Source organism: Gopherus flavomarginatus, chromosome 7 (assembly GCF_025201925.1).
Source record: "Gopherus flavomarginatus isolate rGopFla2 chromosome 7, rGopFla2.mat.asm, whole genome shotgun sequence".
NCBI lineage: Eukaryota > Metazoa > Chordata > Testudines > Testudinidae > Gopherus > Gopherus flavomarginatus.
In genome coordinates this window covers 57,071,847-57,098,710 of record NC_066623.1, presented here as the reverse complement: position 1 = coordinate 57,098,710, position 26,864 = coordinate 57,071,847, and the positions used below count along the sequence as shown (strand labels likewise).

General features: G+C 49.1%; 1 protein-coding gene across 3 annotated transcripts in view; it reads left to right on the top strand.

Moving 5' to 3' along the window:
• ASTN1 (astrotactin 1) overlaps window positions 1-23,252 on the top strand; it is a 209,522-nt gene extending 186,270 nt beyond the window's left edge. For 2 of the 3 annotated variants that reach the window (XM_050962986.1, XM_050962985.1), the window contains exons 17-23: window positions 5,607-5,875; window positions 6,535-6,668; window positions 8,361-8,512; window positions 10,215-10,350; window positions 12,194-12,294; window positions 13,908-14,091; window positions 18,066-23,252. In XM_050962986.1, the coding sequence (XP_050818943.1) occupies window positions 5,607-5,875; window positions 6,535-6,668; window positions 8,361-8,512; window positions 10,215-10,350; window positions 12,194-12,294; window positions 13,908-14,091; window positions 18,066-18,300 (1,211 nt within the window). In that variant the 3' untranslated portion in view covers window positions 18,301-23,252. Of the gene's footprint in view, window positions 1-5,606; window positions 5,876-6,534; window positions 6,669-8,360; window positions 8,513-10,214; window positions 10,351-12,193; window positions 12,295-13,907; window positions 14,096-18,065 lie in introns of those variants that run through there. The other variant, XM_050962987.1, reaches the window with a different exon arrangement.
• The last annotated feature ends 3,612 nt before the right edge of the window (window positions 23,253-26,864 follow it).

Here is a 26,864-nt window from a genome sequence, read left to right as displayed (position 1 = left end):
GTTTATTCACAATGAAATACAGCCTTTGAATCAAATGTGGTATTACTCTTTGCTAACCAGGAGAATACACTATATCTATACACATTTATTCATTCAGATTCTTATTATGATGTTGAAAAATGGTGAATGGCACATTGCTTATTTACATAATTTTTTACTTTATATTTGTGTCAAGATTAATTTGGCTGGAAATTGGATTTCAATTAAAAATGCACAAAAACAGCATTTAAAATGAGTTTGTTATTGGTTAAATAAACCTACCTTAAGTGTGCTAGATACATAAGAAAAAAGTAATTATCAAAATACATTTTGTATTTAAAACCAAGTGAAGTATTAGGAAGGAAGTATTATCGGTAGTTAGTGAATTGAATTGATGTCCGAGTGCTAGTCCCTATGTGTGTTCCACCTGTGGGCACGCATCTACCCCATGCACCTGAGACTGGAAAATCATGCAAGTAATGTGCATCAGTCCATGCCTCTGCCCTGGAGCTCCTCATGGTCAGCACTGAGGAGGGGATAAGCAGAGGTGTGAGCTGACTGTCTCCCCAGTTCGTTCTTACCACCACATGGCTTGATTCGGAATCCTCTGTGGCTGTAGCTATCTTCGCATTACCTCTCTTATCTGTAAACATAATTGTATATAGTGTTTAGTGTTTTTAGTACTCTCTCTGTAGTTAGTGTAGACTAGCTTTTCCCTATCCTGAGACTCTGTTTCCCCCCTCGGGGAGACTGTGCCCAGAGTTCTGGATTAAGAACTGTCTCCTGTCCTCCCTCCATCTTGGTCAGCAGTGACCACCAGCACTATCTTTACTGCTCTGAGGAGGCTCATATCTCCTCCAAGTGAAATATCTGCTCCTCCTTCCCTCCATGGACCTGAGAGGGACAACAGCTCTGTCTGAGGAAGTACCTGATGGACAAAGCTATGAGACCCCAGTCGTATCCAGGCCCTTGAGCAGCGTCCTTCCGAGCACTAGCTTTGGGGCAGAGGCCAGATCTAATAAAACCAAAGAGCCGTTGTCTTGGGTTCTCAAGAATAGGGGATGCTCTCACGGACATAAGAACAGATCCCCTTCCGGATCTGCTCCCAAGAGAAAGGATCCCTCCCCGACTCCTTCCAAATCAGGTGAGTCCTCATACTCCAGTCCTAAAGACCTAGGCCCACGCAAGCCTCCCAGTCACGAGGGTAAGGCACTCCGGAGCAAGAAGCCAAAGGTATCAACTCCGGTACCAGCTAGTAAACTGAAGAATCAGTACCTGCCAGCACCAACGAAGAGCTCTAGGCAGAACTCTTTTCCCTTAAATGGGACAAGCCAACCACTAAGCCCATGGATACACCAGATCCAACAATACCAATTACCAGGACCAGGGTGGATTGAGACTTATACCGTTCTGGAGGATATCTTCACTCTTCTGTACCCACAATCTCCTCTGCTTTCAGGTCCAGTCCTTCTGAGGAATGTTTCCACACCAGAAGTGGAATCCACGTAAGGGAGAAAGAGCTGCTTCCCTACTCCATCCACAAGCAAGCAGCGACAGTACTGCCATGGAACCAGATTCTACTTTTTCCTCCATCTAATGTTCAGGATGAACCATCGCCTTCATGAACAAAGGCTAGCCTAGACAGGGCTTCTAGACTTTTCTGGACCCATCCTCCAACCAGACAAAACTACGGTCCGAGAAGCCACTGGTACCTGATGCCTTGGGGTCTCCCCAGCCAGCCTTCAAAATATACTGGCCCTGTTGGGGTCCATGGGATATGCATGGCATCCTGGATCTGTGTGAGAGTCTCACAGGCCCTCTTTCCCTCAGACAACAGCAACAGGCTCTGCCAGAGTATACAGAGGAGAAAGATGTCGAGAGACAGATCCACTGGTATAAGCGTTACTGGTGTGTATCATCATCCTCACCCAATGTGGCAGTTGCCCTATCTTTGCCATCCCCACCTGATGACCAGAGACAATACAAGAACTCTTGCAGATGGTGACATCTGAACCTCAGATCCCATTTGAGGAAGTTAATGGCATACAGCATACACTCTTGGAGATTCTAAAGCCCAGTGGACCCAATCATGTAGCTTTGCCAGGCTTTCATGGAACCAGCCACGGTGGTATGGCACATGCTTGCATCATGCATCTGTATCCCCAAAGTAGCTGACAGATTATACTTCGTCCCTGAAAAGGGCAGAATTTTTGTTCATCTATCCTGCCCCCAACTTCCTAGTAGCACAAGCAGTTGTAGAAAGATCTGGGCCTCCACACTCCAAAACCACATCTGCAGACAAGGGTATTAAACACCTTGATCTTGTGGGGAGGAAAGCGGTCATATCTACCAGCGTCCAGTTTAGAATCATTAACTTCCAGGCCCTGTTAGCTAAGTATGATTTTATGAACTACTTCATATTCTTGGAGTTTAAAGATACACCTTCTTCAGGAGGAAAGGGCCAATTTCCAAACCTTTGCTGATGTGGGTAGACTCATGGCAACAACTTGACTCCATGCTGTGGTTGACATGGCCGATACCACATCTAGAGCAACCACAGTAGTATTGTGGCGTGAATCATGACTTCTCTCTTCAGGGTTCAAGGTTCAGAACAACATCAAGCATTTACCCTTTGACCCAGCTAATCTCTTTATTGAAAAGACAGTCAAGTCTTTGCACTAGTTATGACTCCAGGTCAACCCTCCACTCCATAGGATTTATACTCTGGCTCCAAAGAAGAAACATCATAAAGAGGTATATATATCAATGCCTCTTCTACAACCTTTCTACCACTAGCGACCATATGAACCACCAGGTAATTATGAGACGTTGCAAAAACCAAGGTATGCAGCTCCATCCACCTCAACGTCAGCCGCCCAACCTCATCCACCGGCTAAAGGTCACTTTTGACAGGATGTTCAAGAGTTGCAAGCCATCGTTGACACCATCCTCCTCTATTTCCCATACCTTTGATGGCTGCCTAGTGTACATTTGTAAGGTGCCAACTTGGAGTTGCATCCATCCCTTCATGAAGTTCAAGCCACTTCTGAAAATGCAGCCTTTGGAACAGCAGCATTACAGTAATTTATGTCACCTGCATCCTTGCACACCCCCCCCAACAGCTGCTTACCAGTCACCCACATTTGGACTACACATAGGGACCAGCTCGCAAAGAAGGGGAGGAGGTTACTTATCTATAATTGGACGTTCTTCAAGATGTGTAGTCTCTCTCTGTATTCCACTACCTTCCTGCTTTCCCTTCTGCTTCAGATCATGATTGAATTAATGATTGAGAAGGAATGGTCTGCAAGATTTTAGAATTAGTAGATCTCATTCTCTTGTACTTTGTTTTTAGTTATTGCTTGGATATAGAAAACAAGCTTTCCTGATTTTTTCAACTGCCAGTCAGTTTCTCAACTTTGACTGAATTAGTCATTGAACTGAACCAGTTGAATAAGTTGAAATGAAGAAAATATTCTCTCTGCAGAAGAAGCTACTGCTATCAAAAGCTGTTTTAGCCCTTTAGCAAGCTGGTTCCAGGTGCGTAGCCAGTGACAGCCACCAGTTCAGTGATTTGACTTTCTTTAAACTTCGGCAGCAAATACAGACTGCTTAATATTATTTGTTAATTTGAATAGTTTTAATACATTATAGCAAGTTTAAGCCTTAACATAGGTTGTCAATTTCAAATTTAATTTTAAATAGGTTTATTTTTAAAAAAGATATTTAAATTAAATAATCTCACTTAAAATTTTAAAAAATATTTAAAGTTAAAAATATCTGATTTTCATTTATATATTTATTTTTGAATAAGTGATTTTTATCCACCATTCCAACAAGTGTCACAACTAGATTTCTGAGAGAGAACAAGGAGAGAGGCTTTTGGGGAGGAAAATAAGATGGTTCTTGTAACTATTGCAATGGTCCTTTTTGGCTATTAATAAAAATGGGACTTGCATTCAATGTTAAGTACTTAATAATTAGGCTCAGCAGGATTAGATTTTTTTCAGTAAATGTTGATTTCACCATATAAACACAAACCGATGAAAAACATCTCCATCAATTATAGAAATTTACAGATAGGCAAAGGAAGTATTAGAGTTTGTTTGAAGGATAGTTATTTTGTATATTTTGACATTTGATGTTGACAATTCATGTTTTTTAACAATTGTAAAGCTGTAACTTTTTGAATCGCAATGTCTATCATTAAATAACTATTATCTAACCCCTCCATAATTGCTTGCAACTGTGAACATTTAAATTAATACAAATAGAAAAAATGTTTAACTCATAATTTTGCACAACTGTGAAAACTGAAATAGATAAAAATTTAAAAAATTGATCATGGGCTCTTCAGGCTAGAAGACAAAGGTATAATGAGATCCAATGGCTGGAAGTTCAAGCTAGAAGAATTCAGGCTGAAAAGTAGGTGCCCATTAGGGTAATTAGCCACTCGAACAGCTTACCAAAGGTTGTGGTGGATTTTTTCCATCACTGGCAATTTTTCAGTCAAGATTGGATTTCCCCCAGACCTCCTTCTCCCAAAAGAGATGCTCTGGTTCAAACATGAATGAATTCTGGGAAGTCAGTTATTTACTCTGACTTCCTGTAGGATCACAATGGTTCCCTCTGGCTGTAACATCTTTGAAACTATGAACCCTGCCAAGCCTATTAATAATAATAATAATAATAATAATTAATAATAATGCTTTTGTGATGTTTTCCACTCCTAGATTCCAAAGTGCTTTACAAAGATTGGTCAGCATCATCTCCCATTTTACAGATGGGGGAACTGAGGTACAGAGAAGTTCATGCCAGAATTTCCAAAGGAGGGGACTGATACAAAGTTATTTTTCTTTAAATTCAGTGGGCTTTGGATCAGGTGTTCCTAATTGTCTTACATAAAAGCCTAAAGTGAAAGGCATGATATGGAGACTCTGTGCTACACTGCCCTCTAGTGGGTGGAATGAGAGCTGATAAAATGCTTGCTTTGAATTTATAATACCCCCCCCTCCAAAAAAAAGTTTTAATGTTTTAAGTTGAAAAAAAAATCTTATCTTTCACTCTGCTCTTACCCATAAAGGGCTAAAAGGATTTACCTTAAACCTAACAAGAATTACTCCTGGGCTTGAGACCAAGCATTGAAGGTTTCACCCCAAAGGAGGATTTTTAAGGACGTTCTCGGGATGTGAAAGCAGGTCCAAGTGGAAGCCAGAATAAACCTTTACACTCACTGTGCCCCTGCCCCCACCCCATCTGCAGGAGAAAGGCTCCCTCCATTGGAGATTTCAGTCACTGCAGATGAATTCAGTCCACTTGCAGATCGCCTGGGGAGTCAGGCTCTGCACATGAGTGGCATGGAGGGCAGCCAGGGAAGCAAACCCCCCAGCCGGATGCCAGGATGTGCGGGAATGGAAGCACAGAGACGTTTAGGTCACTTGCCAGTGACAGAGGTCATGATGCCTGGTCCCTGGTATAATCACCAGTCAGTATTTCCTGACTATGAAGTGAAGTGTGGCCATATATGGTACTGGAAGAGCCATGGGCTGTAGAGGGAGAACAGATGAGGGCATTATGGGTTAGCCTGATTTCCCACCCCCCCCACCCCCCTTTCTCTCATTTCACAGGCAATTCCCCCTCTGACGAGTCTGAGGAGCGAGAGCGGGACCCCAAGGTTCTCACCTTCCCCGAGTACATCACCAGCCTGTCCGAGTCGGGCACCAAGCGGATGGCAGCTGGGGTCCGCATGGAGTGCCAGAGCAGGGGTCACTGCCCCTCCTCATGCCCACTTTGCCATGTGACTTCGAGCCCAGACACGCCAGCCGAGCCAATTCTGCTGGAGGTCACCAAAGCAGCACCCATCTACGAGCTGGTCACCAACAACCAAACCCAGAGGGTGAGGAGCGGGTTGCTGAGAGAGGGGTAGAGTATGGAAAGTTGTGATTGGCTGAGCTGAGGTTATTAGCAGCGAATGGCTCTGGCAGGCCTGGAATGACAGCCAGCCCTTGTGTGATGTGGCCGGCTGGCAGCATCACTGCTTGTCCTTTCCACCTCTCTTTATTGAGCCAGCCTGATGTTTGCCATGTGGAGCATGTAGATACAGCTTAAAGGGGTGTAGCACGTGGTGAGGAACAGCCAGAGAGCGTCCCAAAGGCATCTGCCTTGGTAGGGTGGCGTGAGGTCACCATAGTGACCAGGCACTTGGCACACAGCCATCCAGCTTATCAGGTCAGAGCACCGGCCACCGTTTGGCATGTGCGGGAGTAAATAGACCCAGACCTGGCTCAGCAATTGCCACTTGAAACCAGCTGTAAATGGGTGAAGGCTGAACGCCTCTGCCTCGCCCCATGAATGGCCCCCATCCCTTTTGACTTCTCTCTCTGTCCCCTCTTTGCCAGGAGGTCTCAGAGCTCCCAGCTGCTGACAGTGTGCTCAGGGCTGTGGGCGGAGCGGAAAGTTACAGGTTTTCAGGTGCCAGTGGCACAGTGGGTGATGAGGGTGGGGGTTGGGTGCCGTTCCTGCTTGCCTGGGCCTAACCCTCCTTCTCTATCTCAGCTGTTGCAGGAGGCCACCATGAGCACCCTGTGGTGTTCCGGGAGTGGGGATGTCATTGAAGACTGGTGCCGGTGCGACTCGAGTGCTTTTGGCACCGATGGGCTCCCGACCTGCGCGCCCCTCCCACACCCGGTGTACGTCTCTCCCACGCTGATTTCACCCCTCCTCTGCAGAGATTATTCCTTTTGAAGGGGACTTTGGTGCTGGTGCAAGGTTCCAGAGCCAGAGGCCTAGAACCAGCATGTAGCTGGAAGCTGGGGTGGCGGCGGCAGCTTGAGCTTCCCCCGCTCCACCCTGTAGAAGGCCTTGATCCCTGATCCCTAGTGACAACCTTCTGGTGTGCGGGGGAATTGAGTGTGGCATAAAGGTTTCAGTAGCTGTCATAAACAGATAAGTAAGAGTTAATAGAACAAAAGTGCTTCATATCTCTTTTGCCTGTAAAGGGTTAACAAAATCAGTGAGCCTGGCTGTCACCTGACCAGAGGACCAATCAGGGGACAGGATACTTTCAAATCTTGAGGGAGGGAAGTTTTTTGTGTGTGCTGTTAGTTTTTGGTGGTTGTTCTCTCTGGGTTCTGAGAGTGACCAGACATGCAACCAGGTTTCTCTCCAATCTCTCTGATACAGTCTCTTATATGTCCAGAATAGTAAGTACTAGGTAGATAAAGCAAGTTAGGCTTATGTTTGTTTTCTTTATTTGCAAATGTGTATTTGACTGGAAGGATTTTAATTTATACTTGTATACTTAGGCTGGGAAGGTATTCCCAGTGTCTATAGCCGAAAGACCCTGTAACATATTCCATCTTACATTTACAAAGATAATTTTTACTGTTTTTTTCTTTCTTTAATTAAAAGCTTTTCTTGTTTAAGAACCTGATTGTTTTTTTATTCTGGTGAGACCCCAGGGGACTGGGTCTGGATCCATCAGGGAATTGGTAGGGAGAAAGGAGGGAAGGGGGGGAGAGAGGTTAATTTCTCTCTGTGTTAGGATTACTTTCTCTCTCAGGGAGAGTCTGGGAGAGGGAGAGTGAAGGAGGGAGTAAGGTGAATTTTCCTCTCTGTTTTAAGATTCAAGGAGTTTGAATCACAGTGATCTTCCAGGGTAATCCAGGGAGGGGAAGCCTGGGAGAGGCAACAGTGAGGGAAAGGGTTTACTTTCCTTGTGTTAAGATCCAGAGGGTCTGGGTCTTGGGGGTCCCTGGGCAAGGTTTTGGGGGGACCAGAGTGTACCAGGCACTTGAATTCCTGGTTGGAGCAGCGCTACAAGTACTAAGCTGGTAATTGAGCTTAGAGGAATTCATGCTAGTACCCCATCTTTTGGACGCTAAGGTTCAGAGTGGGGAATTATACCATGACAGTAGCACTCGCTTGAAAACAGCTGCCTTCCCCAGGCAGGGCTGAGCGGTCTCAGAAATCAGTGGGACGTTTGCACAAATGAAAACTACACCAGGCTTGACTGGTGCTGCAACATTCCTCCCCAGTGCAGGAGCAACTTAGGCGCAGGATGGGCTGGATGAAGAGGGGAAGCAGCTGGCCCTGGGCTCTGTGTACTGGCTATTCTGGGCTGCAGGCAGCCATGCAAGGCTCCCACCAGTCACCTTTGCCCCCCACCCTACGGATCATGTCTTCACAGCTCTGCTTCCTGGGAGGCACAGGGCACAACCCAGCCCATGAGGACAGTGAGTCTCCAGGAGCTCAGAGGGGGCAATGGGTGGAGCCAGCCCCACACTGAAGAGGGTTGGGAAGAAAAGAACGACACCATTAGGGACGGGTGGGAGCTGCCTATTCACAGGGCCTGACCCACCTTGGTTTTCCCTCTTCCTCAGGCTGCGGCTCTCCACGGTGCACGAGCCCAGCAGTACCTTGGTGGTGTTGGAATGGGAGCACTCAGAGCCGCCAATTGGAGTGCAGATTGTTGATTACCTCATCCGTCAGGAGAAGATCACCGACCGGATGGATCATTCCAAAGTGGAGACTGGTGAGGGCAGTGACGGAGGGTGCTGCTCCTCCAGCAGCCTGAACGGGGCTCTGCTCGGGCTCCTCCTTTGCTCTGGGGCCGGGGTGGCACTGGCAGCCATTAGAGTTCATTCCTGGCTGGATGAGGAACACCCTCATCACAGCTCTGCCTTTTGCAGCATTGGCTTGGTAGCATAGGGTGAAATCAGGAGCAGAATCCTTTCAATGGTGAGGTGTGGGCCCCCATCCAGCAAAGTACTTAAGCCCAGGCTGAACTTTAAGCCCATGCTTAAATACTTTGCTGGATTGGGGTCATAGCTGTCTGTTTTCGCTTACTTGCGGCATTCCGAAATCCATCTCTTATTGGTCTGAAAGCCTGTACCCTAAATTCCTCCCCAAGGTTATTTCTGAACTCCATGTATCTGTTTTTTTCCCGAAACCCTGTGCCTCTGCTGAGGAGAGGAGACTTCATTCCCTCCACCTCAGATGTGCCTTAGCGTTCTACATGCAGAGAACCAAATCTATCAGAAAATCACCTAGGCTATTTCTTGCTATAGCGCAAAGATCACTGGGACGAGCTATATCCTCTCAGGGACTCTCTAAATGGATTCCTGGGTGCATCATGGTGTGCTCCCAATGAGCACATATCATTCCACCAGAGCACATGCTGCTTCTCCAGCATCCTTGCAGGAAGTACCATTACCAGACACATGCAGAGTGGCAGACTGGAGTTCCAGTCACACATTCCCAAAACAGAACACACCAGTTTGGGCCTCGACTGCAGATGCCACAGTGGGAACTGCAGTGCTTCAACACACCTGTCTTGCCTGCATCTTCTCACCCTCCTCCTGACAGAATACTCTTGTCCACCGCCCACGCGGGATACACATAGGGACCAGCACTTGAAGAAGAAGTGGAGATTACTTAGCCATAACTGAAGGGTCTTTGAAATGTGTGGTCCCTGCCTGTACTCCACTGCCCGTCCTCCTTCCCCTCTGCTTCCAATCCTACTGGATTCATGGTAAGAACAGGAACCGGAAAGGCGTCAACCTGCACTGGCTCTTATTCTCTCAGTCTGGGGGACGAGGAGAACTGTTGCGGGCCAACAGACACCACTTGTTAGCATTTCCAGCTTTGGGTGCATCCCCACCCATGTGTGGAATACAGACAGGGCCCACCACGCATCTCAAAGAACATCCGGTTACAGGCAAGTGACCTTCGTTCACAATCACACCAGTCTCCATCCTCACTTCTTGTGCTGGAGACTCAGTGATTGGGAGGCTATTTGTATTTCTCTGTCTGCAATGGGGACACTAAGGCTTTTCCTCAACTGAAAAAGCTCCATAGAACTTCCACTTGCCCCCTAGCAGAGAGGTCACTGGCCTAAGAGTCTTGATCATGTGCTGCAGCTCAGGGTCAAGGCAGGACAAAAGAGCAACATAAACATTTTTCCTCCCCTTCCCACCAATGCATTTTCTTCCCTTCCATAGCTCCAAATTGGCTAATGTCACACGGGAGGTAGTGTACGATGCACCACTCCAAATCACCAATAGTCAGCCTGTTACAAGGTCCTTTCCTCGTTGCTCCTGACCCTCCAAGAAATGTCTGATCCATCACTAGGTGTTGGGCTTGGTTGGCCGGTCTTGTGACCCATCGTCCCCTGCTTAGGTTCTTGGGCATGGGAAGATAATTGCCTAAATTCTCCTTTTTCCCTCTTTCCCTAGAGACGGTGTTGAGTTTGGTGGATGACATCATCTCTGGAGCCAAATCCCCCTGTGCGATGCCGGCACAAGTACCCGACAAGCTGTCCACCACCATCTCCTTGATCATTCGCTGCCTGGAGCCTGATACCATCTACACGTGAGTGACGCTGCCTCTAATTGGCTATGCCCGACCTCGTGAGTAGCACTGCTGCTTTTGATTGGCTACTCCCAAGCTGTCTCCTCATCTTTTTGGGGGGCATGGAGGAAGGGAGCATTCATTCTCCATCCCTTTGCATGGCAAGCACCCCCTATTGGTTCATGCTGGATGTGCTCCTGGAGCGATGCACAAATATTAAATTATCATTACCACTGTGTTGGCTAACCTTACCAGGGCTGTCCACTCAGCTGAACAGCATTTTCCTGTCGGTGACGCAATAACTCTTGACTGCTGCGTTTGATCAAGTCCGGAAAAAGTTCAAGACCTCAAGGGACTGAACCCTATTGATTTGGGGGAAAATGGGGAAACCTAAATGGGGACAAATGGATGGAGGCCCCATCAGCTGTTCAGCACAGCGACAGCTTCATGCACCTCTGCAGTTGTCTGAAGACCAAAGAACTGTTTGATGGCACCTGTTAATGTCTTCCAGCCTAACGATACCCCATCTCATCTGTGCCTACCTCCCCTAGGGTTTAACATGCTTACACCCTGAATTATTCTTCTCCCAGACAGAAGGAATAACGGTGGAGGAAGGGGAGTGGGAGGGAACACAGTCCTTCGCATGGGGGAAGGGACAGACAAAGCCCCTGGCAAACGGGCTGGGGGTGATTGGTGTGATTAGGGATGTGGGGCATACAGAGCAGCTGGCATGGGCAGAGGAAGAATGGGGAACCCTGGTATGGGAGGAGGTAATGAGGGGCACCCAGAGCCCCATGGATGAAGGAGTCTCTGAAATAGATTGGGGTGGAGGGTGGCACACAGAGAGGTTGTGAGGGGCAAGGAGCCCCTGGTGTACGCCCGGAGCTGGGCCTACACAGGCGGAAAAGGGTGCATCCCCCTCAGTTTTTTATCCCTCAGGGGTGTCAGTGGAGAGGGGAATCCAGGCACAGCGGCATGTGGGTTTCCCCCTCATCTGCACTGGAGAGTTATTTCCCATTTGCAGTCATGACCCAGCTGCTGATGGCAACGCCGTGCTCCGTGAATCCATAGATTCAGAGATGTGAAGCCCAGCAGCAGCCACGCAGAGCACACGTGGCAGTGCTGGGAAGATCCTGAACTCCCGCCCTTCTTACACGTGCTTGATGGTATTGTCCAGCCTCACCTTTTGCCAGGCCCACAGTATGACTCCAGTCCACATGGGATGTAGACTCTCACTGAGCTCCTGAACTGATGCCTGACCTACCTACAGCCCCACTCCCAGACTGGGGCTGGGCATGCTGCCCTGGCTGCAATGGCGATGGCTCATGATGTGGTCGCACCAAGGCTGCTGTAATTCTGTTCTTTCCTTGTCCCCTCCTCCAAGGCAGGGCCCAAGATGGAGTTTACGCACAGTGAGCACCTCAGATGGCATCAGGATGGAGACAGCAGGCTCTTCATCTGTTAGCTGGCTCTTCCCTGCTGCTGGCCGGGGCTCTGCTCTGCATCATGCATCAGGGCTCTTGTGAATTGGCAGGGTTGTCAGTGCCTCAAGTACCAGCCCCAGCGGAGAACTGCCTGCACAAGCTTGAGTTCACTGTGCTGCAAAGGAGATGCCAAACCTCTTGAATTGAGCTCTCACCTTCCACTGGGTCTGCACTGAAAAGCAGCACAGGCCAGTTTGGAGCATCTGTGTCAAGCAGAGTGAAGTGACATGCAGGGTAGGACAGCCCCTTATCTCTGAGGCAATTAGTTGCATACATTCCTCCTGATGAGGGTCTGCCATGTGCACCTGCGTGTTTGAACGCCAGATTCCCCAGTCTGTCTGTCGTCTCCGTGCTGTGATAACATCTCCCCTCTCCTCCAGGTTCACGCTTTGGGGAGTTGATAACACGGGGAGACGCTCCAGGTCAAGTGATGTGACGGTCAAGACCCCATGCCCAGTGGTAGATGATGTGAAGGCTCAAGGTAACAATGGGAGTGCTTAAGGGGGTGCCCTCCCCTCCGGCAAATCCCTGGTCTGACATGCTGGACTTCACTGCAGTGGATTGTCAGAGCATGGTTACGCAGAATACAGCGCAGGCGAACCCCCACTCTTTTTTTGTTGGGCTAGTTGAAGAGATATGCCCAAGCCAAACCATAGGTGTGAATGGCCCTGAAGTTGGGTGGAATCCAGGCCCTGGTTGTTTTTGGCGTCTCTGTAACAGGCGCACCTGAAACTCCAGAACTGAATACCCCTGTAAACACTGGTGGTGTTTGGATCTGGGTCGAAGCTTCTCAGATCCAGCCTGTCCCTAGTTATCTGTCTGGTTCAGACTGCAAGACCCTTGGGGTAGGAATTTTGGCCCAGATCCTCAATGGGAACTAGGCACCTAAACATCTGAGGTTCTGGGCCCTTGTCGTCATCTTTGTCCACGCCTACCTACAGCACGTCACTAGTAAATAATGATGATAAAGCGTGATGAGAACGAAGCACCCTCTTGGGGCTCCAGGCATTTGATCTCAAAGGTTATGGGGACTTTGGAGGCTCTTGATGTAATTATTGCCTGAGGACGCACGGCGGCTTCTCCGTTGTTCATGCCAGGACAGAACCTTGTTAGAGGCAGTGGGAGTCAGGTCAATACATCTAGATTGTGCAGGTGGAATGAGTGCGTTTGTTTAAAAATAGCATCTCATTTTGGTTGGATGGGAGATAATGGGAAGCATTGTTCTGAGTGTGGGATGGGATGACTGGTGATGGGGGTGACAGCCCTACTCTTTTGAATAAACCAGTTCAGATCCCACTCAGCAGTAATCAAGTGGTTCCCACACGATGGCTGTCAGTTAGGTGGCCTCTCCCAAGCATGAGATCTCGGCCCTGTTCCCATTACTACAGCAATAATTTGCTGCCCCAGTAGACAGCATTGTCCATTTACGGTTCTCAGAGTGTGGTATCTCGCCCGAAAACCGAGCACCAGAGCCAGCAGCAATTGGAAGCCCGATTCACTAGAAAGACCAGGGTGTGAATGGTTGCAGGAACTGTGACTGGAGTCCCTCCAGGTTAGGATCAAGGCTGGTGGGAGGGTGAGTGGATGGAAACTTGCCTTGCCATTGGTTGTTCAGGCTGATGGCGAAGTGTTAGAAAAGTCCCCATAGGGCTAGTACAAAAAAAGCTTCGACAGGAATAGAAACTCTCCTACTTCAGGGCATAAGCCAGCCTTAGTGATGGGGATTAGGAGGCATCTTCACCTGGGCGTGGGTTACCTCATAACTGCCTGTTGCAGGATTCCTTGCACCTTCCTCTACAGCAGCTGGTATTGGCCACTGTCAGAGACATGCCATTGGACTAGAGGGACCACAAGTCTAATCCTGTATGTTCCACTGTCTCTGCTTCTAGAATATGACCTGGTGACACAGTGTAAATTCCAGGACACCCGGGGGGAAATCCTGGCCTTATTGACGTCAGTAAGAGTTTGCTCTGGACCCCAGTGGGTTCAGGATTTTGCCCCAGGGCTCTTTACTTGATATCTGACCTGGTTTGAGGCTACATTTCCTTTCTGTTTGACAAACGCACTGACAGCCCTCTCTGCCATCCTACCCAGAAATAGCAGACAAGATCTACAATCTCTTCAATGGCTACACCAGTGGCAAGGAGCAGCAGACAGCCTACAACACTCTGCTGGACCTGGGCTCACCCAGCCTGCACCGGGTCCTCTACCACTACAATCAGCACTACGAGAGCTTCGGGGAGTTCACCTGGCGTTGTGAAGATGAATTAGGACCCAGGTAAGCCTGATAGCCGTGCCAGCTAGCGTAGCAGCTCTGCCTGACCAACACACCCCTGAGACTTAGTTACCATTAGGAAGGTTAGATTTGGCAGATTGTATTATTGTGGCACATACAGGCCCAAAATGAGATCCAGGCCTCACTGCAGTTGCGAACTGCACTGCTGCTGTGCCTCAGGGAGTACTTGGATGTGGGGGAGAGTAGGTGGCATTTGCACTGCCCCACCCCAGGAAGGAGAGCTTCAGATTAGGTCTAGTGCTGCACCAGATGTGGTTGTAGAGGATACAGAAACAGAGGGTGAGATCCACTATCTCAGCCCTCTCTGGCCAACTCAGCCCTTGTTGATGTGACTTCTTGAGACCAGAGAAGGAAGATTAATAAAAAACCCATGAGAAGAAGGACTTTGACAGACACCATAGAGTCCAATCCTTGAGACTACTGAGTCCAGGAGATTACGTTTGAGTGAATGATTCTCAGAGAAAGAAGACAGTGCAGGGATGGGCCAGACCCCTTCTATCCCACGATGAACACCTGCTAGAGATCAGACACCAGAACACTGTGGTCAGGTGAATGCAAGGCTGTCTTTAGTTGCCGTTTCAATAGAGACTCAACCTCCTTTCTCTGTGCCCCCTCCTGGGTACTCTGAACAGTAGCTCCAAGTATTCACATTGAATCCCCCAACTGCCCAGCCCTCACCCTTTCACTGGCCATCTGTGAATCTGCTTGTGGTCACCTTGTCCCATGGCAACCATTCACCTGTTGAGAAGTCCTGCATGCTGGGTGAGAGCAGCAGAAGCCAGTATCGCCCTGGGCTGAAACTCTCAGTATCTTCCAGTGTGTGCTTTGGCGGAGTGATTTCCCAGCCTGTGTCTGCAGACAGCCTGAAGAGGGGGAAGGAGTAACTCAGACAGGAGACAATAGGACTCAGAGCTTTTCACCTTCTAACGCTCAGACTCCAGCCAAAATCAGGGTAGCTTTAAGTCCCAGACAAACCTACAACCACCAGCCCTTGTCTAGGAGAGGCAGGTGGGCCTGGGAACCACAGCACTCACACAGCCACCTTCTCCCTCACCCTGAGCTCCAGCCTCCCCCACGTCTTACCTTCAGGTGTCTTCAAGTGGGACTGGGACTTGCATCTGCCAGGCTTTGGGTGGGGGGTATCAGCTTGGCCCACTGCCTCCCCCAGGCCTGGGAAGCTTTTCTCATCACCCTCCTCCCCAGTTGCCAGGGGGCACTGAGTGGTCCCACTCTGTCCTTGTGTGGCTCTCCAGCAGATTCCCAGGGAGGGCCTCTGCCTCCTGTATCCTCAGCACACTTCCTGGTGAGGACCAAATGACCCAGAGCCCACAGACAGACACAGCACCGAGAAGCTGGGAAAGAACCTCCATCCTGCTGCAAAAGCCATGAGACTCTGCAGGGGCAGGCAGTACTCAGTAATCCTCATGGTTGCATTCAAGTATTACTGGGTGTCTCCTCTTGTGCACAGTTGCTAGGGAACCTCCAAGGCCACCTTAACTCCCCAGTGCTAAAAAGACTATTAAGCCTTCCTTATCCTGGATGAGCACTGGGGCGGTTTCCTCTCTGTGCCTGCCAGGTGTGTGGGGTCTGAGCCATTCTGGCCTGCCAGAAAAGATTCAAAGACACCCCCCACACCACCACCACCTGGCAGTTCTCCCAAAGCTGTATGGGGGTGAAGACAGCTACTAAGAAGCCCCCCTCCCCCAAGACATTTAAAGATGTGGCATGGGGTTCCCAAGGCCTGGGGGCAGCTGAGTGGTTAGGTGTTCTGGGCAGGGGTTGCAGCTTCTTTTCAAGGTTCAGGTTCTTGTAGAAGTGGCCGTTCCAAGAAGTATGTACATTGCCATCTTTGGGCATAGGCCCTGCTGGGGGAGAGCTGGTATTTTACATACTCATACTGATCCCTGCAGGTTTCATGCTGCTCTTCCTCTGTCTCCTTTCTTGAAACTGAGCACCAGGAGGTAGTGACCAAACATCACTCCGCTCCAATGGTGGCTTCTGTGGGGGCAGCCGATTGCTGGGAACTAGACTAACCCCAGACAGGCGACCTTGTCACAGAGCCAGAACCAGAACTGGTCCTGATTATCCTCCTGTTGGGCACTCTCGGCAGAGAGGCCAAGGGCTGACTGGAACGTGGAGAGGAGAACTCCCCTGTCGTCCCCAGAGGCAGCCCCTTTCGGTCATGGTGGAGGTAAACCAGCACGGCGTGGTGTACAGTATAGGGGAGAAGTTCAGTCTCCAGGGCTGGCAGTGATCAGCACTGAATCTTTTGGTTGGTTTGAATTTCAAAGAGGAGAGAGCAACAATGCAGGCAGGTTAACATCATCCCTTGGAAATGTTCAAGCATTTGACATGAAATGACAATGTCTGATGAAGTGTTTGCAGCTCATGCTGTTGGAAAGGAACACTGTGGCAGCTGCAGAGGTCTCTGGTGATGACAGAGTTCAGAAGCTGGACCTGTTGGTTGATCCTCTGCTAGAGTGAAGCATGCAGGCTGGTGAGGACAGGAGAAATCATTTGCAGATGACATCATTTAGCCAGTCATTTGACTACTTCCTGGTACTCCTTGGGTGTCTTGGATACAAACCCAGGACACTTGGACTCCTGAGTGAGCTGTCAGCAGGATGGAAGGTGCTGACTCCTATGCTGTTCCTGGGCATGCTTTGTCAGAATGTGCTTGTGTCACTTCTTGGCAACGCTGGTTTGTAAGCAAGAAGTTTGGGGCTAGAACCGTGGCCATTCCCTCCCGCCCCGTGGAGGCGCACAGAGTGCAGTTAGCCAACCACCTGCTCTAGAGAAGAACCAGAAAGGAGGGACAAGTGGCCTCCCAGCAGACCAACAGTGGGTGTTAGTGCCTGGTTCAAAGCCCACTGAAGTTAATGGGAGTCTCTCAACTTCTGTAGGCTTTGGATCTGGGCCTTAGTGACGCCGGGCCTCATGCTGTATGGTGCTCAGCCTACTGGGGAGTGCTGAGCTCCTGCATTGCTAGCCAATTGCTCACTGCCTCCCAGGAGGCATCACCTTGTTCATCTGGGCCTGTCGGGGATTGAGTACAGGCTTCTGCACCCTGGTACCTCCAGGTAGCTGCCTTAAAACCACCCATGTCAGTAGCAATCATCTAACGCCTGCAAGGAGCAAGTGGTGGGATGTTCTGCCACCTTGCAAGAGAGCACCATGGTGGGCCAGCCTTGATTCCACTTGGCTTTTAGCCCACCAGGGATAGTAGTTGGCAGCTCTGGAATGGGGACAGCAGGCTGGCCTGGTTCACCAACCCCCTGCCAGCCAGGATCTCCTACTGGAGAGTGGGAGATCCTGGCACACACCTACCTGCAGTGCACCAGATTGCACTCCTCTTCTGGTTCCTCCACAGCGTCCTGCCTAGGTTCTGGCTGCACTTTTCCTCCTTTTAGGTGATACCCGCAGCTCCCCGGACTCCTTCATGGAGTGGTGGGCACTGTCCTGTGTTCTCTGCTCAGTATCCCCATCCAGAGCTCTAGGTCTAAACGTTTGATCTCCACTCTCGGCTTATCATGTGTGGTCCTACAGACTCAGTTGTATTCTGGGCTCTGGGGCCCCACCCTCGATTGAGTGGGGTGGCCCTCTCGTCCTACATGAACTTTAGCCCCCACCCTCAGAGAAACAAAAGCTGCGAGTGACTAGGGGGCTGAGATGGGGACAGAAGCATGGTGGCTGGGTGTGGGGTTGGTGCCAGCTTCGCTTTTCATCTTCAGCATTGACACTGGTCCGCCCTGCCCCCTTCGGCAGGGAGACATTGCATTCAGGTGGCATGGAGATTTAGGGGGACACAGGATTGTTATCCTCATTCTCCAGGGCCTTTTCATGGTCTGTTTAATGTTCCCTGCTTCTCTCTTTTTACACCTGCTCTCCCTTTCCCCACCCCTCCTCTTACCTCTTGTCCCACCACCTCTCTGGCTTCTCCTCTGTCCTCTCTTCAGGAAGGCCGGCCTCATTCTCTCTCAGCTTGGGGACCTCAGCGGCTGGTGCAACAGCCTCCTTCAGGAGCCCAAGATCAGCCTCCAACGCACGTCACTCAGGTATCTCGCCTGCCGCTACAGCGAGATCAAGCCGTACGGACTTAACTGGTCGGAGCTGAGCCGGGACCTCAAGAAGACTTGTGAAGAGCAAGCGCTAAGCGTCCTCTATAATGACTATGGAGACAAAGACAACTGAGGGGTTGAGGAACCACTCTCAGGCCCCTAAGAGGCAAGCGGGAGAAAAGAGCATTTGTGGGAGTTTTATAAATGGATCTGCGGGAGGTCAGTGAAATCTCCCAAGACAAAAGCTTAAACCAGGGAGGGAAGCTACTGCTCTTTGCAGGACTTACCCAGTATTAAAGTCAACACAGCCAATAGCCTTCTAGTTGGAGGTCTCGTGAGACCCAGTTTTTGTTTGTTTGTTTTGCTAATTTTACCAAGAGGTTCCTTGGACTGTAGGTGAACTTATACTCCAGGATGAAAGACACACTTTTAAAGGTTCCAGCCTACGATTCCCACCCACATTCCCCATGCAGCGTGACCCTCAAAGAGAACAAAATCAGAACAACAGAAGCCAGGCAGGGAATTAATAAACCCAGCCTCTTAATTAACATCAGGTCTGGAAAAGCAGAAAGAGGGCATCAGCGTCTGATTTAGCTCTTCCCCATAAGGATCCAGCTCTGAGATTAGATCTGATAACAGAAAAATCACTGCAGTTGTAAAGCACAAGCTCTGGACTGCAGCAGCAATAATCTTTGAACCAACACAGGGTATGGAGGGCTTGTAGCACCCTCCCCCCACCCTCTTCATTCCTTGCTCGTTCTCCAGAGTCCCTGATCTTGGCTCTGTGCTGGGATCCTGCAAGGTCCTTCCACTTTGTAGTCAGCTCCAAATGGCATGTCGGAGTGGTCAGTGAGGTTAACAGGGCAGTAGCAATGTGCTTTTCACGGCACTGCATGTGAGTCCTTCTTTGCCAAAGTAACAGCTGCTAAGCAGTGATGAGTTTGGGCAGAGCTCTGGCTAACATGTAGATGCTTGGGAAGCATTTACCCTGGTACCAAACCTCAGCCCATGGCACACTATCAGCTTCAAAGGTGCCAGCCAGCGTGACCAGTAGGATTTGGGGAAGGGAGGGTGAAAGGAACAGTGGGATTGTTTCCACTTTGCAGCAGGGGTTGTCTCCTTATCTTCAGATCCCTCTCCACTTAGCAGACAGTGAAACACCACCTGGAGTGTGGAATGCATTGGGGGGCGGGCGGCTTTCAAGACACTTAGCTACCTACTGAAGAGATGCAGTCCAATCCTTGGGAGATCCTGTCTAAAAACCTCATCTTGGGCTTATTCTTTTATGAAAGGTTAAGCATTTGAAAAGTGACTTCAGTGGAGCACTTGGGATTAATCTGGCTCTTTTCAGAGTGCTCCCTACCCCCAGAATAGGGCTGCTCTTAGTTAGATTGCTCTTTCTTGCCACAGCTCACAAGCATGTTCGTTGAGGGTACTGCAGCATGAGGCATCGCCATCGACTCTGTGGGTGCTCAGCACCTACCAGCCACAGCTGTTCCCTGCCCCTGCTTAGCAGCTCAGGGAGGGGCTTGGGTGAGGGTGGAGTGTAATTGGGGGGTGGGAAGAGGCAGAGTGAAGGTGGGGCCTTGGGGAAAGGGGTGGAGTGGGAGTGTGGCCTCAGGGCAAAGCAGGGGTGGAGCACTCCCAGGGAAAAAGGAAAAGAAGGCACCTGGGGTATGAGGAGCTAACCCCTGAGGGGACTGACAGGAGCGCTGTGTTTGTACAGCCCTTGCTGCACAAGAATCCATGCCATGGCAGTCAGGATCGTCACTCCTACTTAGTCACAGCTTCGCTGTTTTAAACTCCCATTAGCATGAGGGAGACGGGGCTTAGTTCATTGGCAGAAGGGATCTTTATTACCAGCGTTGATCAGAGAGGGAGAAAGACTTTCCAGTCCCAGAGTGAGGTGAGGCTACAGAGGTGGCAGGTAGAGAAACACCTTTGACCTTGCCAGCTGAGAACTTTGGATTTGGAACAACTGTGAGATGAACATGGGGCCCCATGATGGAATAGTTATAGCAGCTTTCAAAGCAGAATCTCCTTTTAACGCTGGCAGAAGCCATCTGAGCCTACACATTATGCTTTCCTGCCAACCTTCTTTTCTCCCACTAAGTGCCAAGGATACAAATCTGTTTGTTTTGTATCTAGTGTGGAGTTAATGCCCACAGCGTTACCTAACAGTATTTGTATATCAGCAACTACCATGCCCTGAGAATTCTGCACATTAGATATGTCGGGTCTCCTGACCCTTTTCAGATAGGCAGATGTAAGATAAAACTCCCTCTGCATTAGAACATATTGCCAAACTTGACCTCAGGAGAGCTGACTTTGACTGGTGAGACTAGAAGAGCAGCCAGTACCATAGTTAAACCATTACTTGGAAGAGTAACAATGAGGTACTAAATGCAGCCAATGAGCGTCTCCCTGCAAAAGAAAGTCTACAATATGCAACAAAGCGATGGAATCCATACGGATCCCAGATTGCACTTTTCATGCTCTGTCACAAAGGTTTTATACCCTTCTATCCCCAGCAGTAGACACTCACTGGTGCTTTAAATGCCTCCCATGATGCGCTTGCCCAGCTGGGGAAACAGGACCGGTTTTAGCAGCTCCAAGGTGGCATCTGCCCCAGACCTGAGGGCTGGTTTCTGTTATAAAATCATCGCCACTTGCAGAATCCCAGATGTTATAAAAACCCTTTAACTAACCTTGGCCTGTATCGCAGTCATGCTTAGTTATTTGTCTCCCTGCCTCTCTGGGCCAGTGCATCCCACTCAAGGGATCTCAAGACACTGTACAAAGCAATGATAAGCTAGCTGCCAGGAGTGCAGTAACCTTGACGCACTCAGCCATAATTCATACGCAGCCATGGATAGTTAAGCTAGGTTCAGTGAGGCGGAATCTTGGCCAAGACACCTGGGTTTATCCTCTTATTGTTTTCAGCAAATGCCAGCACAGCTTTGGATTTCACATGGGCAGCCCCCAGGGGATGGAGAAAAGAGACCTTAGCTTAATATCTTCTCTGAAGGACCCTTGAACGCATACGGCTTTGGCCCAGAAGCGAGTTTGTTGCTCACCAAGCAGTACTGCACACATGGCATTTTTATAAAAGAGATTTTTCCTTTCTGGCAGCCTCATCCCCTTTTTATCACTTCCCAGGTGCAGCAGTGTAGGCGGCTTTGTCAGCCTAGAGAGAGAGAGACTCTGCCAAGAAACCCCTGCATCTGCCAGACACTGAGCACTTACAAATCAGCTACCATGGCAGGTGTCCCACTTGGGACTGGGCTTCACAGCGATTTCCAGATTGCTTCTGCTCTTCGCATTTTGAACTACTTGCATCACAGAGCCCCCTCACCAGGCAGCCCTGCCTTCCCAAGAAGCCCCTGGTCCTATCACAGTGACTACACATGGCAAAGCCCTAATTGGTTAGCCAGTCCAAGCCCTGGCCAGCATATCTCTGGTCCTGGTGTCCCCTCTACGCTCCAGCACTAAAAGGACTGAGGCGTTGGGGTTCCTAGCAGACCTCTGTGGTTGGCCCCACAGTAGAGTGTTGCTTGCTGAGCATCACATACCACCCTGCAACACCACAGTAAGCCCAGCTTTCAGGTGCTGGGGCAGCATGAGTATTAGCTGAAATACAGGATAGGCCACATGGGGCCATATTTATTGATATTACACTAACACTTGGATGCTCCAGCTGAGCCAGAGTCCACGTTTTGCTGGGTGCTGAACACATGCAGAGCTGGCGCTTACAATCTAAGTAGACAAAGGGCAAGAGGGGACTTGACTTGCTTGCCCAAGGGCACACAGTAGGACAGTGGCAGAGCCACATGTAGAACCCAGCTTGCTCAACTCCCAGTCCAGGGCCCTACCCACTAGACTCTGCTGCCTGCTGAACAGAAGCAGGAATGTCACCCACTTACTATCATTATTTCTCTAGCACCATTGCCATGCATGGCCCTTCCAGGGCAGATGCATCAAGGGTTGCAACAGTGCCTCTTGCTGGTGCAGGATAAGGTGAGGTGGCCTTGGAGCCCAGTGACAAGTCCCCCTCTTCCCAGCCCTGCACAAGTGAGAACACAAGCTGACTTGAGCAGCTGGAGGAGGAGGACAGACTGCGGCTCAGTGCTGTTTTTTGCTGAGGTCCCCTAACGCACAGGTTTTAAACGCCAGTTTCTTTATTCTCAGGGGGTCTGGTTTCCTTGGAGGGATCATGACCCTGGTTGTACTTTATGGCAGCTAATCCTGAATTAACAGTTCAACAGATGCTTTAAGACACGGAACATTTTAAACTAGAGCTGGCTGTTTATTAGAGTGTCCTGGCACCAAACACAAGCATCTGCATTGCAGTCTAGTTGCACTGCAATTGCACATGACCTGCTGACCAAATCACTCACTGATTTCCATGGAGACCGCTGGCTGCTGGGCCATTGCTGTAAACCAGCTGGAAGTCTGGCCCCAACAGGTCCATGTTCCAGCTTCACAAAAAGTACTTAGTTGCTTAGCTCCCCTTGATATCGCTGGGCATTAGGTGCCTAAATACCTTTGTGAATCTGGGCCACAGTCACATACCACATTTGCTCATGGGAGAAATTCTTAGATGCAACTGGGTCTTGTCAATGGCCATGATAGATGTGCGGAAAATGACAAATGGCATTAACAAAGTATTAACCCTTTAAAAGATGGCATTGAGCAGGCTGCCAACCAGCTGAATGCTTTTCTTTGTCTGTGGCTACACTCTCCCCCTTCCTTGTTTTCCTCCTGCATTAATGGCGGTTGATTCATTTGAGACAAACCTCCAAGTTATTTTCTTGGCTGTAGCTGTAGTGCTGTAATAGCATTAGTATCTTTTACTTGTTGTGCAGTTATTTAACATGAAGATGGTTGGACTGTTTTTGTTTTTCTCTCTTTTTTAATTACAACAATTCTTGTTTCTTGATGTTCTGTTAGAACTCTGTGATGTTTTACTACTGTAGATTGAAAGTTGGGGGGGACATGGCAAAACCATGAGGAATTACAGTATTATTTAAAAAAAAATAATTGTAACACTGTAAAAATCCAGATGAAAATTTAAGTGACTATTAAACAGACTGTTAGTAAGTTGTGGGTTTGGCAAATTGGAATGTTTGTTTATAGTTTTGGTCCCATTGATGTCACTTTTGGCACTAGATGAAGTGTTCAGACTGTAACTTCCTTGCCTTTGAACTCCATTCCTGCCTCACACAAATTGCCATGAGCCCGGCTGTCTGCCAGATTAAGCAACTCCTTAACCACTCAATAAACAAAGCAAGACCAATAGCTCCCATCAAGGCAAAGTCACTGCAGCGCACACAGATTTAGCTACCCATTTGCCCGGCAGTAGTTGAATTCTAGGTGAATTCCTGGCACAGCATGAAAAAGGAACAGTATGTGTGTGGGTAAAGAATTGGTCACTAGCCTCTCAGATGGTGTAAAACACTAGAGCTCTGTCAACATCACTGCCAGTTTGCATCAGCTGTGAATTTGCCCTGGGCATGTGATACAAGTGTGCAAATGGTTCTGGAGGGTGTGTGATTTCCCAACCTGGAAAACTGTAAACTAGCATTGGTGATTGTGTCAGGTTTATAATAAGGAAATGCATCCTATTTATTACACACATCAGGGAAAGTCATTTAAATCCTTGCTTCACAGACCATTAAGCATAGTTACAATAGCCCTATGTTACACTTCCTGGGTCTAGCTTGCCTCCTTGCATTGCTATTGTAGGGTTATGCCCCAGCGTTCTCCTGCTTTGACCAAGTGCTCAAACTATTGCTTCTGACCTAGCCTTCCTTAAAGGTCTGAAGTCAGTTTTTCTTCCTCTGGAAATAGCCAACACTACTTATCCCACAGCCACAGTCCATACCACTGGTACCCAACCTAGACCACAAAGGTGTTAACCAGGTGGGCCAGGATTCACCAAAGGCCTCAGGCACCAGACTCTGACAGTTGCAATGCCTAACTTTCAGGTGCCTGGAAAAAAAACAAAATAACATTGTGATCCACAAAGCCTGAGCTCGGGGCCTATCTCCCTATAAAACAAATGGGGAGAGGTAGGTGCCTTAGCATACAATCCCCAGAAGCCAGCAGGCAAGGTGAGGAGCTGGCTAAACTAACCAATGGGAGACACCACCAAGTGGGCTGTGTCCTAAGCGCTGCCCTTCTCTTGGAGTCTGGTGCCCAAATCTGGGCTGCAGGGATGAGCCTGTCTCTGCTAGTGATCAACAACCAGGAACCCATCACATGGACTCAGGTGGCTTAGGAACCTATGGTTTCTTGCAAGAATGAGTTAGGCACATGCTTCACCCCACACAAGATGGTGGCAGGAGTGGGATGTGGTGGTACCACCAACCTTATAGCTTCTAGCCCCGTGCTTAGCACACAGACATGGGAGACCCAGGTTCAACTCACCCCTCTGCCTCATAGGGAGAAGGGAGCCCCCTGCTCAAATCCTACTGCTCAGGAGAGGGTTCTAACCAATGGGCAATAGGGTATTGTGATGTAGAGCTCCCTCCATCTTTCCTTTTGATGTTGTGCTGCTTGGGATAAATACTTGGAGTCATCAGGCCCAAAGGAGAATGATGCTGTAGTGTGGTGGTTTAAGTACCCACTTGGGCGGTGGTAGATGCAGGGTCCAGTCCCCCTACTCTAATCAGTCTTTCATTATGTATCATCCGGAGACTCCTGTTCAAATCTCCCTTCTCCATTAAGCAGAGGGGAGAAGTGAACCTGGGTCGGCTGTGTCCGAGCTGAATGTGATAGCACTGGGCTAAAAGTCATGCGGTGGGCAGGACCCCTACTGCCACCAATCAGAGTTTGAATGGGATCTGCTCCAGTAGGCAGTGGCTCGGGCCCCACACGCCTGGTAGCTGTTTGGCTGCCTCTCTCCCTCCTGGTTTGAGAATTGGTCTGGGGCTTAACAGGTGGCTGGAGGGGAGACAGGCATCCAAATGCCAAGAATGAGGTGGCAGCACACATGCTCTGAGGCAGAAACATAGGCACCAAGGGAGTTTTTACTCTAAAAACGTAGGCACCCAAGTGAGTTTAGGCACTTACAGGATTAGATGCGAGCTCAGGTAATCCCAATGAAGTCTAAAAATAGGGTTTAAGTGCCCATTAACTGCAATGATCACAGGATCATACCCCATGGGGCTGTCCCACCTTTTTTCCAAGTGCTCAATTGCATTAAAATAAAATACCTTCCTTGTGCTAATGTTCCATGTAAGGCATTACTGTTGCTGCCGCAGGGATATTGTACAATAAACCATGGGGAGAGGTGGCCCATACAAGTACGTATGGGAGTAGAGATGGTACGTGTGCTTGAAATGGGGGTGGTGGGGGAGCATGCAGCTGGCACTGGATTGCACGTGCTATTCCGCTATGGACCACGCTTGGCAAGGTTTACACACAGTAGGCCCATACCACCAGTTCCAGATACCTCATAATCTTAGAACTGGAAGGGACCTCAGGAGGTCATCTCACCTATCTTCTCTCTCCCCTCCCTCCCAACACCACCTTCAAAAGAGCAAAGCTTTTAGGGGCATGTGATGGAAAAATCACTCAAAGGACAAGTGAAGCAGACTCTTCAGGATACGTAGGTTAAATACAGTAGTAGCACTTTTAGGTATGACCTACTCTTTAAGTGTAAAATTCCTTGCATTATAGGAGAGCATTTCTGCTAGCTGCAGGACTGAGGGTTTTCTCAGCCCCATGCATCCACCACCTCAGTCTGCCAGGAGTTTGCATTGAACCTGCAATGCAATTCCTATCCAATGGCCAGCCATCCACTGCTTCTCTAAGGCCTGGTCTACACTACTCGACTGTTGCTGCCTTTCACATGCTATCCCACAATGCCCCTGACAATTAAATTGGTGCAAGCACTGCCGATACAAGGGTGATAGGGTGGACATGCAGAAGCAGTTTAATTACTGCAGTGGCTGTAAGTTGACATAACATAGAGCGATTTAGTTTTGTAGTGTAGACTTGCCCTGAGCAGAGACTAATCACAAGACACTCACTATCACTAATTAGTAAGCAATCATGTATTAACAGCTGTAAATCACAAAGCAAAGGGCAGTTGCATACATTCATCCCTGCTCCCCTGCAGTGTAAATGAAATGTATTTGCCTATTGGAGGAATTTGCAGTGTGTTTGTCAGTAGTGCTAAGCAGGGGTGAGGCTGCTATTGTTACTCCTTCAGTGGGGGGTGGACAGATTTCCTTAGAGGACCCTTCGCTAGTATTTAAATTAGCAGATCCATTGAGTCATAGCAGTTATGGCTACGCTCATTTTACTCATCCACAGCCATTTGGCCAGGGTGCGGGTGGGCACCGCTGGACTGCCTTTCTCCTAGAACAGCCCTAGACATGCTTGGCAACAGCTCGCTCGGGACAAATCTTGCCCGCACTTCCACAGCTAAGAGGGGCCCATGTGCCATGAAGTGAGTGTAGGGAAAACGGGTTGAGATGCTGTGACAGAATCCCTGGGGTATAACCTGGAACTGTGGGACCACTGTGTCCCCTTAACTCTGCAGCCTGGGCTGTCTCTCACATTATTTTGTCAGGGACAAGCAGTAAACCCCTCCAGGCACTGCTATCACTCAGACATCAGCATGCAGAGGCACACCCAGCTAACTTGAAAATGCATTCCAAGCCACTCCTGAATTATACATAGTAACAC